The 13,186-nt window shown below is 47.1% G+C and overlaps 1 protein-coding gene across 8 annotated transcripts in view; it reads right to left on the minus strand.

Moving 5' to 3' along the window:
* lrba (LPS responsive beige-like anchor protein) overlaps window positions 1–13,186 on the minus strand; it is a 218,787-nt gene that overhangs the window by 46,284 nt on the left and 159,317 nt on the right. For all 8 annotated transcript variants that reach the window (XM_034291054.1, XM_034291050.1, XM_034291052.1 and 5 more), the window contains 4 exons: window positions 12,297–12,412; window positions 11,808–11,920; window positions 5,709–5,849; window positions 2,774–2,893 (listed from right to left, as the gene is read on the minus strand). In XM_034291054.1, the coding sequence (XP_034146945.1) occupies window positions 2,774–2,893; window positions 5,709–5,849; window positions 11,808–11,920; window positions 12,297–12,412 (490 nt within the window). The remainder of the gene's footprint in view (window positions 1–2,773; window positions 2,894–5,708; window positions 5,850–11,807; window positions 11,921–12,296; window positions 12,413–13,186) is intronic.

Consider the following 13,186-nt stretch of genomic DNA (forward strand, 5'->3'; position numbering starts at 1 on the left):
AATGAACATTGGATTTACGCGTCGGACCGAGCACTCATGATCCAGTCCCATACATCCACAACCAATGTGCAGAGAGACGTGAACAATTTATACCGCACTGTTAAAGACACAAGCCACAATAACTAACTCTTGATACTGTGCCACTATAAAACAGCGCTAGTTATAACTCCTAATAAAATAAGTTCAAAGGAGAATTGTACTGTTTTAGATCGCCGAGTCCGTGGATCAAGAGAAACTGTGATCCATGGTTCGGCTTCCTTTAAACAGCCTTTGCGGATGTCGGGTATTGTGAGGTTGTATCGGCGTTCGCTAAAAATGAACACATTACATCGATACAGTCGTCAACTGAACGCTTACGAACCTTCATTGACTGAGATGCCCAATCTTTTCACTTTATTTCTATGCTTTTCATACAAACCAGTTGCCAAAATCGGAGCAGATTACTTTCCTATAACTGGGAACGGGATTTTGAAAAAAAGTGAGGGACAACGGACGTTTTCTAATGATCACAAACACTGTACTTATTCAGTTGGGCCGTAAATAACCAAACCCTGTTCGGCCGGACTAGTGCTGAGGACCGCAGACTGCCTGTACTGATCTGGGAGTGAAGTCATGGAGGTAGCAGAGAGGAGACAACGTTTGTCTGTCCCATCCTCATCTCCTAGGGATAAACACACACGACATCCTGCCACCCAGCAAACATTCAGTGGTGGAGACACTACGGTGTGGGCATTGCTGAGGACAGCTCAGAAAATGCTGCTTTGTTAGGCCAGAAGACAGACAGACGACGCCTAAGTAGCCTTCTCTACCTACCGATCTCCAAAACTATTTATCCGTCAAGCCCAGACTGGAATACAATCCTTGTCACGTTTGTCAGTATGAAGACAGTACCCGGACTAGATAGGAAGTAGTGAGTCCACTTCCTGTGGATTTAGTGTGTGTGTGTGTGTGTGTGTGGGGCAGTAGAGTGCCGGGTAGAACCCCCTGTTTCGGTCCAAACCCAGACATCCAAAACACCAAGGTGAAACGGGGTCAGGAGGAGGCAAGGGGAAAAAGAACTAAGTACATGTTTGGTCACAACCAGTCCACATCCTCCTGCCGAGAAAGCTCCAGCAGCGGCTGATCAAAGCACCAAACTCATCCAGACACTCCCGACCCCTGGTCTGCTTCTTCACTCAGCCAGAAACTTCACCTGAACATTTGGCCCAGTGGGCCTCCTTATGGGTGGGTCAGACCGATCCTCTGGTACGGTATGGGTCTCTGAGGCCCCGACCCTCTCTTTAACAAGCGGCCCAACCCTCTTAAAACATTTATGAGTACAGGCAGCCATCTTGCTCCAAGCTCGGGCCTGCTCTCCTGGAGTAGGTGGGGCGGTGCGGTGGGAGGAGATAATGTTTGAATGCCCCCCCCCCCCCCCCCCCCCCCCCCCCCCCCCCCCCCCCCCCCCCCCCCGATAATTAAACACATGGCCTGCATTACCGGTAACACTTGATTGCGAAAGCCCAGGGAAGGAGAGGCAGAGGGAAACCGAGTTGGGTCTCAGTCTGGACCTGTCACAGCGGATCAACCGCAACAGTGTAACTCCAGATCAACACACACCGGTTGAACCCAACAGTGAGCAGCCTGGCGTCCGCGCTGAGCTCCGTTAGAATAACATTGTGGCGACTTCCCTCGCATGGATGCTCACATTCAGCGTGTTAGCAATGAGGACTAACAAATGAGATGTATCAATTTAGCATGCTAAGTGCACCATTTAGATAAAGCTCAACAACTATTGTGACAAACTCTGAGAGACCCTTTGCGGCCTCTTTAAGGGGCCCCGGTGAGTTTCTGTAGAGGGGCGATAATAGGGTTAAGACCCCAAGTCTGTCTCTAACCTAGGAGACTCTGCCATGACCTTTGGCCACAATCACCTGACCCCCCCGTCCCTCTGCCTTGGCCCAAAGGCATCAGAGGTGTGTGTGTGTGTGTGTGAGCACAGTGGAAAGTGTTCGGGGGGAGGGCCCCAGGCCTCTGAGCCCCTGCAGTGACCCGCGACAGGACAGGATTGGGGATCACAGAGGCTGGCCTCTGACCACAGCAGAGCAGGGGCCACTGAACATAATGGGGGTGGGGGGTGGGGTGGGAGGGGTGTAGCAGCGGAGGGTAGCACCCCGACCTAGTTACCCAGGGGGGGTGAGGGGTTGGAGGAAATCACAGGCCTCCGTGCTGCTCCCTCAGACTGGACACATTTTCACCGGGGCCTCCCTCAGGCAACCCCCGTGAAAGCCCAATGCCTCGTAAAATGAGCTTTTAGTCCGAGGTCAGATTTTGTGGAGTGGAGAGGTTGGAGATGTAAGGAAGTGGGCTTGTTGTTTTTAGCCCAGTGTGTTTGTTTGCACATGTGATTGGCCACGTTCTCCCCTCCAGTACAGACCGAGGACGAGCCACGTCCCTTGGGCGGAGGGCTGATTCAATAAAATAAAAGAAATTCAATGTCGAATGTTGGGGAGAAGATGGGAAGATAATGTTGACTTTTGACCCTCAATGGTTAGCAAAATAATAGTAAGAACATAATCTCTCATATAAAAATAAATCTAATTTCACAAACACAATATTATTCTATTTGAACCGTTCCGGGGGTTTAGGGTCTCAGTGCGTACCAACCTGTGCGTGAAACGTTCAGACTGACGCGCCACCTGCATAGCCTCTCTCAACAACCCAACAACATAACCACAATGTCTGCGTGTTTTAATTTTGTGTATGGGCTTGGTGTTGGTGCTTGTGTGGCTACCTTCACATCTGAGGTGTCTCTCTGGCAGTTCCTCCAGGCTCGCGACACAGAGGAGAATGTACGGTCGGCATGGTCAAACTTCCCTCCCTGGAAGTTCAGGAACATGGTGGTGAAGGGCTCCTGGAAAACGTCAGATGAGAGAACAACGACTGTGAGAGAAAAAAGTCCTCCTGACTATGTTCTGTTACATGCTAACGGCCCACATATACCTCTATTTCTGATCACTCATTAAAAGAAGGGAAAGAGCTCTTGTATCACCCCAGCATGAAGAGAGTTGCGCCAACTACGTACAAAATCACGGTATACGAACTTCACAGTAACAGCGAAACGAAAGAAAACGAACATAAAATAATTGTCAACTCAACCCACAGCCAGTAAAGAAATGTTGACCAAGCACCCACAATCAACTGAAGGTATAAATTATTCTTAAGGACTGTGTACTTTTGCAAAGAGTAGTCTCTTGAGTGCCAAAATAGCATAATGCTCTTCCCCATTCAATCAAACGGTACATGACAGGCGAAAAGACGGAAAACCGGAGTTACATTTGCATAATGTGACATTGGATTTTAAAGGTCAGAACTTAGTGGCGACAGATTGCCGGACTACTTCAAATCAAATAGGGCTACTTGACATTTTCTTTTCAAAAAGCACCAAAATGTACTACGCAAATGGCGAGCCCCCCCCGAGGGGCCTGTGGAGCCTATACAGTTGTGCTATTGGTGCGTTTCTAATCACGCCTAATCTTGTTTGTGTCGATCAATAGGCCTTCCCTCCGAAACAAAAGCCACCAAGTGAGACTGACACAATTAGCCAGCCTAGCACCACCACGGCACGGGGGACGACGACAATTAGGACTGATCCCAAAATGACCATACCGGGCCCCTTTACCACTAACTCTCGGGGGGGGCGCGATTATAGTATCAGTTCCTCCCTTTTGACAATATTCTTCTTCTATAGACAAGAGTGACGTGTCGTTAGGACTGCACTTTCGCCCAGAGAGGGCATTTGAAAACGAGGTCCATTTTCCGGTCTGTTCTGTCGTTGATTTCGGGCTTCCTATGCTGTCCATATGTTGACACTGGAATTGAAGGGCTTTGGGTAAAGTGGATTTAAAATAAGTCAGCTAATAATGTACTGGGATCAATAGGGCCCTCCGTGGGGAACCGTAGCGCCATGAGCCATCACGGGACAACACAGCGGTCCTGGAGGAAGGTTAGGAAGCTCCTCGACGGGAGAACGTCGACGTCTAATGAAATAGGCTACAAACACTGATCAATATTAGAAAACACAATTGGGTGGGGTGGGGGGGGGGTGTAGAGAACCTAATGACAGCATTGATCGCGGGGGGACTTAAAATAAGAGAATAACAACGTAGGAAATAAAATGTGACGATGCAAGCCCCAGGTACGGTATTCTGCTCCGGTAAGAGTGTCCGCTGAATGACTTAAATATCCATGTTTCCAAGGGGATGAATTGATCACTGAAAAACAGCAAATGGTCATTTGAATTTAGGACCCGCTGTTGCCGTTACTACGATGCTATATTTCCTGAGGGCTGCAAGGCAGACGTCAACATGAAATCAGACACACTGTTTTGCTTCAGCATGCTACTCACAAAAACACCCCACACACAAGTCACGTCCACACATCTTTCAAGTTACACATTTATTTCCCAAAGAATTTAGAGTCCAATAACCGTCAATTTGGATTATAGTACACCCCTAGCAAGGATAGGAGCACTGACCCTTTTTGGTCTTACCAAAGACTGGCGAACACCTCTGTTCACAGGTCATTCCTTCTTACAGAACCTTTCCGGATCATTCTACCTGCCCTCATGGCCTGCCCTTTATAATGCTAACCAAAGCTTTTCAGTGACATTCAATTCCAGAGACTGAGATGGTCACAGCAAAGCGTTGATTTTGTGGTCAATTAGCCATTCTTTGGGGATTTCGATTTGTGCTTGGGGCCATTGACTTGGAGTAAGATCCACTTGTGGGCAAGTTCATAATGCACACTACAGAAATCGAAAAGAAACAGTTTGGAAAATAATTATAACAAAAGCCTCAGTGCCGTTATCTCTGAACAAGAAGGGTCCCAAAAAGTAGGGTCCCAAAATGTTTTATACTTTTCGGGGAAGTATATTTCTCATTGATGAAATGTGTTACAATACACACCAGCTCATAAGTTGTGTCATGTTACTTGAACAGAACCTTCTTTGCTCATGTTTTTCAAGGTGCAAATAATTCTGGAAATGACTGTATACAAAGCCTATTACCCTCTGGGAGACGGCATACATTAGCATGTGAAATAGGCCTATATATCACACAGATATAAATCACCCTACCTCTTTACGTGTCCAAGTCCAATTATAAAAGAACAATTAGCTGCACTTAATGATAAATAGGTAGTAAATATGAATCCATGACAGTGGCAAGTAGCCTATAACCATTTTTAAAGACATTATACTTCAAATAAATCACCAAAAATATATAACATTAGTTTGTTAGTCAGTAATAATCTCTGAGATGGTTGTTATTTTTACGAGGTAAGGTGATTCAAAACTGTCTCCTGTAAGCCATAGGTTCAATAAGATATAGTCAGGATGGGTTCAATAAGAGATAGTCAGGATGGGTTCAATAAGAGATAGTCAGGATGGGTTCAATAAGAGATAGTCAGGATGGGTTCAATAAGAGATAGTCAGGATGGGTTCAATAAGAGATAGTCAGGATGGGTTCAATAAGAGATAGTCAGGATGGGTTCAATAAGAGATAGTCAGGATGGGTTCAAAATAAACAGTCTGGGTGGGTTCAGTATGAAGATATTTTTAGGGTGGGTTCAGTATGAAGATATTTTTAGGGTGGGTTCACTATGAAGTATAGTTATAATTAGCGTGAGTCCAGTATGAAGTTATGCTAAAGTTAGAGTGGGTGACTTACAGTGCGAAGCAGCCACATCTGGGTAAAGCTGGCGGTGGAATAGTGGGTTCCGTAGTGGAACTTGGGCACCTGGTCGTCCTCCCAGGATTCATAGCGGTCGTTGAAGAACGCCGCCCTCTTGGGGTTTAGCGCTCCAATGGGCTGCGAGAGGAGAAGGATGGAATTACAAGATGACAACAACTTATTTTGATTAGTGCATTATGCCAACGCCAAGACAACTAACAGGGAATAAAATACCCAGAGGTGGAAAAGCAGACTGAGATAAAAGAAGCTGCTATCATTTAGGAAAAGACAGCAGGTCCTATAGTACAGTAGTGATGTTCTTCATCTCTCAGAGAGAACCACTTCAGACACAGGGAACATACATTATATATGGATATTCCGATGATGTAGGTAGCCTCGTTCCATTCCTCAGATGAATATTAGATGCCGTTTGGTTGTGAAGCTCAGTCCATTACGTAGCCATGAAACGTAACCCCAAGCAGAGAGTCTGTCAGAGGGAACCAACGTGTTGCTATGAGAGGCGGACATCAATAGCAGGGGCCCGGGAGGTTCCTTTTTTTATTATTATTAATCTGTAGCAAACACACTGGTCAGGAGACCCAGCTGCCATTGTGGCTCTAAAAAATGGACCAGTCGCATTCATTTCCCATTGATCCGAGAGAAAGCAATACCCAGCAGAGCCTGACCTATTATTTAAATGCTCATTTATAGAAATCATTTTTTGTCCCGTTCAATTTTTATTAGTCTTCCAATGAGCGCGTCCCCTCCTCACCCCTTCCCTCTAATTCCGAACACACCTCCTCTCTAATCAATGGTAAGGGAATGACGGCCTTTTGAAGATGAAGCTTCGCTTGGCGGATCGATAGGCTCTCTCATACCATGCTGCTGTCATGGGAGGCCGCGTCCAGGCACGGGAGAGGCTATTGATCTAATACTGCTGCTACTGTGTCGGGTGGGTGTAATGGGGCGCGTGTGTGTTTGTGTGTGTGTGTGTGCGGGCGCGCGATTCTGATTGAATCCATGGTGCACCCATTCAAGACCGCACCCAATTACCTACCTCTCATAGACACCCATAAACAGAAAGGAAAACAACAGGCGCGCTCGCGCACACAGCCTCATGCCGACACAGAGTGCTCAGCGGGCCTGACAATGACACATGGCTGTCCTACCCAGACCACCGTGGGTGGGAGTACACACGCTGAATTATACATCACACCGATTGGACTGATTTATCGCCATAATAACCGACGCGCTCATTAAAAAAAGAAAAGGCAGAGAGTGGAATATAAAACAAAAAGAGACCCGCCACAATGAGAGCGGGAGGGACGGAGGACGGGAGAGGGAGGGAGGGAGGGAGGGGGGGGGGGAGGTAGAGAGTAAAGGACAGGGTGGCGAGACAGAAGGTGAGGGTGAATAAAACATTTAGCGAGAAAGCAGGAGTAAAAGAGGGGCAGCCCTCAAAGCAGGTTGTTTACCGCTGTAAATTACTAAATTACCGCTGGGCGTGGAGCTGGGAGCGTGGCAGGGTGGGGCTACCACGGAGCGGCGGTGACAGCGCCATACATCAGGGGCGTCCCCGTACAGCAGCTATCTGACGTGAGTGAAGGCCGCGCGATTGGGCTAATATGTTCTGGCGGCGCCGGTGAATAGCGCACTGACGAGCGGTCAGATGAACGAGCACGCCTCGTTTCTGTAATTAGACCGAGGACGGGAATTAGATTAAAATAGGGAGTGGAGGGAGCTAGATTGGTGATACTGCCATGGAAAGGAGAATATGGGAGACTTTAATCGCGGATAAGAGATTGGTTGTTCGTCTAGGGCGCGAATTAGGGTGGTTGGTGTTTAAGCGTGGCCACATTCACGTTGTTACTAGGGAAATGAACCTGGGTAATTGCACCACAGAATAAATTGCATCATGAAGTACTACTCTAGCCAACTGCTACTCATAACAGCTCGACTACACAAGAGAGTTGGTGATTTACAATCTCGTAGGCGACGCCAAGTGCCTTCTTCGAACCATTGCAAGTAAACCACATCAACATGATAATGTCCCAGTACACTGTCATCAGATCAAAGGCATTCTTCTTCAGAGACTTCTGATCGGAGGCACAAATAATACAGTTAACCGACACTAAATCAAACATCAAACAGATGAAAAGAGAACACTCTGATCTGAGACAGTGTCAATGACAATAAAGGCTAAAGACACCGCTAATGAGAGCGCGAAACCGACAGTAGCATCTAACTAACCATTAAAACAATTCTCCAGTTGATAAGGGTCAGTGTTAATACAACAAACTACAGCACTTTCACATGTTCCAAGATCCGTTGACAAAATAAATAGCTACTTTAGGGGAGGGCTCGGCCTGAGCTTTGCCAGAGAGCCCTGAGACATAAATCAAACCAGGTTTTGAGGGAAGTGTTTATATATAATGTCCTATTTAAAACGGGGGGGAACGGCGTGGTGTCGGAGGTGCGTCTGAAAACATATGGGCCGCATCTTGAAATCAATACCCCATTAGCCCCCTGGTGGACCCAGAGTGTCCTGGAACTGCTCAATATAAAGCAGCGTTATTTTCGTCACGTCGCAAATAGCGGACCCCAGACCTGCCCCGGGGGCCGCCGCCGCGTTCAATCATCTGTCCCAGCCGCGGTCAAAGAAGGCCCCAATGTAACACGTTTCTGAGATGAGGTACCACACTAGATTTTACAACAAAAGCCCGAGACAGTGCAATGATGGATGCTGGCGTGCCGACACATAAACAAGGGACGTCTTCTGAAAACCGAACAACCAATCCAATTAGCACTGTGCAAATAACCTAAAATCAAGTAGCAGTATGTAGATAAAACTTGGACAAGTGAACAAGGTTTGGGAGCCCCAGGGAGCCGATCGACAGGGCTGGCCGTTACTGCTCGGTCCGTATAAAGCTGTGTCCTTTTGCCGGCGACTACGATGTTATCTCGGAGCTGGCGGCTCATGTCAGACCCAGGTTAGAGTTTATGATAAGACAAGCCCCTGTGGGGTCAGCATGGAATCGCTCAGACTGAAGGAACATAAATGTGAGGTCTCTCACACACACACACACACACACACACAAACATACTTGTGCAAACGCGTGCGCGCCCGTGAGAAATTCTGTGACACGCCGGAGTTCGTGGCAATTTCAGCCTTTCAATGCCACGGTCTCACATGACCTATTTCTATCACAGCAGAGCATGAACATGACATGAGAGGGGGAGGAGAGAGCGGGAGGAGGTGGGAGAGGTTGGCGAGGATAGAACAAGGGAAACAGAAAAGGGCAATAGGAGGTGGGAGGTGGGAGGAGAAGACAAAGAAAAGGATAAAGCAAAAAGGGAATGGAGAAGTCAGAGGGTAGAGGGGGTGTGATGAACCAGACTAAAATAGCAGCCCAAGCCCAGGATTCCACGTTGCTGCCCTTTACCAGGGATATCAGTCCTCCACACTCCGCTAGACAAACACTGATATCACACCATGTGAACAGGATGAATAAAACAGACGCAATAAAGATTGGCCAGCATCGCATCGCTCCTCCTGGAGGGGGGGGGGGGGGGCGGGGGGGAGGATGGAGAGAGAGGGAAAGAAAGATGGAAAGCAGGATAAGAGACAAAGAAAGAGACGGGCTGAGAGAGTGAAAAAAAAAACAACGTGAGGCAGAAAGATGGAAATAGAGCAGAAAAAAAGATGAGCGAGGGAGGGAGGGCAAAAATTAGATTGAGGGAGAGAAAAAAGAAAAATGGGGGGGTTACAAAGAAGGCTGCCCACACTCCTCTCCTCCCTTTTCCCCTTGTTTTATCTCCCTCCATCCCTCCATCCATTGAGCTTATCCCTGGGGTGTTGAGGCTTGACTGAGCACAGAGGCTGAGCTGTCCAAACTCTGGAGGGAGCCAGGAGGGAGAGGCAGCTACGGCTGTCATGTTTAAGACTAGTGGGCAAAATGAAGCCCAAATAAACAGGGGTTGGGGGGGGGGGAGCACAGCGGCATGGTGGGAAACAGCAGAGAGAGAGAGGAAAAGAGCAAGGGACGAGTTAGGCAGTTAAAAGGAGGATTGCTTGGAGGAACGTGCTAATGTGTTTTTGAGTGTGTGACAAGATGTGTATCTGTGTGTGTGTGTGAGAACAGGTTTTTGCTAAATAAACCAGGACAAAAACATCCCCGAACTGTGGTTGAATCAGAAAGAAAAAGCAACAAATGGGACTTTTCCCCCCCCGTCCCCATTTCAAAAATGCTTAGTATTAGGTTTAGGGGCAAAAGAAAGTTGGGGATAAAGATATAGGCAGAGTTAGGCATTACAGTTAGGGAAAGGTTAAGTTGATTTTGGTGTTTTTGGACGTATCTCTTCGTGACAGCGAGGTGCAGGACCCGAAAACACTGGTTAACTCTGGCTTAACCCAGCCCCAGGGTGAGGGTAGACCAACATCTCCACATTCCACATCACCAGCCAGGGCAGGCTTAGGCCTCCATTAGATGTGACCAGATGCCTCCAGAGTGCATTATTTCCCAGGTAACCCCTGCCCGTTCATTACCGCACAGGCCTGTACTTCCCTCTGTTCCCGCTGATTTATTCGGCCATTTTGGCTCAAGCCAGACACGGCGCTCGATCATCTCTCTCGCCCAAGTAATCCTCACATCCTCCCACCAGCAAGTGGCCATTACGCACAATTGATGGCCGTAGCGGGCCCAGCAGCAAAACTGCCTTTTAAAAGTGTGTGTGTGATTGTGTGCGTGTGTGAGTGAGTGTGTGTGTGTGAGAGAGTGTAAGTGCGCGAACGTGTGCTTTTAAAGTGGGAGAAGGATTGGAAAAGGTCCATTGTTCCAAGGTTCGTGATCTATATGGGTGGGAGGGGGGGACTCGAGAGCATTCCATTACTTTCCAGGGAGAGGAGGGAGAGGACTCAATTAGTAAATAATGGAGCTATGCACGTGAAAGGTGACATGCAAGTTCAGACCGCTGTCCAAATCAAATACCAATCAAAGTCCTGCTAATAGCATCATGTGACTTCCACTACGAGTGTTATCAGGGACATCTAAGAGTAGCCCTTAGCTGGACAACAGACAGGAAAACAGGCAGGAAGAAAGAGAGAGAGACACACACGGAGAGAGAGAACTAGTCATAGGGGGAATAAATAAGCAAGATTTGTGACCCTTTGCCATGAGAAAAAGGGCAATCAGTGGAGCAGAAACACTGGAAACTTGACAAATATTCCCCACTGGATTTATTTGGATTTTCATACTTGTAACGATTCGCCCATTGTTACAACACTGAACATAGCTGATAGTACAGCATTGAGAAATGCCTCCATTTCAAAATCTTTGGGATGTTTACTTAGATTTTCAAATGTTTACGATTTTATTTGCTTTGGCAATGTAACAAAAATTATATGCCTCCCATGTCAATGAAGCCCTTTGAATTGAATAGAATGGAGAAAGACACAGGAAGACAGAGACAGAGAGACATAAACAGAGGGAGACAAACATTCAGAGAAAGACAGACAGAGAAGGCTGTTCCTTCCACTGCCTGCTGTACATAGATCGCTATCAGCACCCAGTGATTAAAGAACTCACTGACCAATGATCAATCACAATTAGACCCACTAATCATCTCGGTATGTTACAGGCCCGCTTATCTGTGTGTGTTACAGGCCCGCTAATCATCCGTGTGTGTTACAGGCCCGCTAATCATCCGTGTGTGTTACAGGCCCTCTAAACATCCGTGTACATTACAGACCCGCTAATCATCTGTGTGTGTTACAGACCCTCTAATCATCTGTGTGTGTTACAGACCCTCTAATCATCTGTGTGTGTTACAGACCCTCTAATCATCTGTGTGTGTTACAGACCCTCTAATCATCTGTGTGTGTTACAGACCCTCTAATCATCTGTGTGTGTTACAGACCCTCTAATCATCTGTGTTTGTTACAGACCCTCTAATCATCTGTGTGTTACAGACCCTCTAATCATGTGTGTGTTACAGACCCACTAAGCATGTACGTGTATCAAAGACCTACTAATGGTCTGTGTGTGTGTGTGTGTGTGTGTGTGTGTGTGTGTGTGTGTGTGTGTGTGCGCGCATTACCTTGGACAGGTCTCTGTAGTTGCTGGGCAGGGTGAGGTCCAGATCTTCAGTGTCGTAGTTAGTGATGACCCAGGGGAAGACGGGATACTGGTTCAGGTCGTTGTAGGTCCGACCTGGGGGAGGGAGACAGTGGGTGACATCCCCAGTAACAGACAGGACAGCTAGTGGGTCTGAGGGCCCGGCTACACACATCACATGTCCACTAACAGTCAGAACCTGGCTACCCACATCACATGTCCACTAACAGTCAGAACCCGGCTACCCACGTCACATGTCCACAACCAGTCAGAACCCGGCTACCCACGTCACATGTCCACTACCAGTCAGAACCCGGCTACCCACGTCACATGTCCACTACCAGTCAGAACCCGGCTACCCACGTCACATGTCCACTAACAGTCAGAACCCGACAACCCACGTAACAGTCCGGTAAGAGTGTGGTGGCGTGACTGGCTGGATATGGTCAGTAACACAGTGAGGTGGTCTTACCGGAGATGGTGTTGAGGAAGATGAGGTACTCAAAGTTGGAGATCTCTCTGCGCTGCCAGCGCTGGGTCATGTTGGAGGCCTTGTACAGCTGCTTGGGACTGGCCTGGGAGATACGCCTGGACGAAGCAACACAAACAGGTTGGACCAGGACACATTCAACATGTAACAACTACACCCTGAAAGAAGAACTTGTATGGTTTCCATACTGCTCAGTTCAGTAACAGTGATTTAGCCAATGACTTAAGTTTCAGAAGGCTCTTATAGGTTATATTATATATTTATATATATACACACACACACACAGGTGCTGGTCATAAAATTAGAATATCATCAAAAAGTTGATTTATTTCAGTAATTCCATTCAAAAAGTGAAACTTGTATATTATTTTCATTCATTACACACAGACTGATATATATATATATATATATATATATGTTTATTTCTTTGAATTGTGATGATTATAACTGACAACTAATGAAAATCCCAAATTCAGTATCTCATAAAATTTTAATATTACTTAAGACCAATACAAAAAAGGATTTTTAGAAATGTTGGCCAACTGCAAAGTATGAACATGAAAAGTATGCGCATGTACAGCACTCAATACTTAGTTGGGGCTTCTTTTGCCTGAATTACTGCAGCAATGCGGCGTGGCATGGAGTCGATCAGTCTGTGGCACTGCTCAGGTTTTATGAGAGCACAGGTTGCTTTAATCGTGGCCTTCAGCTCTTCTGCATTGTTGGGTCTGGTGTATCGTATCTTCCTCTTCACAATACCCCACAGATTTTCTATAGGGTTAAGGTCAAGCGAGTTTGCTGGCCAATTAAGAACAGGGATACCATGGTCCTTACACCAGGTACTGGTAGCTTTGGCACTGTGTGCAGGTGCC

This window comes from Esox lucius, chromosome 25 (genome assembly GCF_011004845.1).
Source record: "Esox lucius isolate fEsoLuc1 chromosome 25, fEsoLuc1.pri, whole genome shotgun sequence".
In the NCBI taxonomy this organism is placed as follows: domain Eukaryota; kingdom Metazoa; phylum Chordata; class Actinopteri; order Esociformes; family Esocidae; genus Esox; species Esox lucius.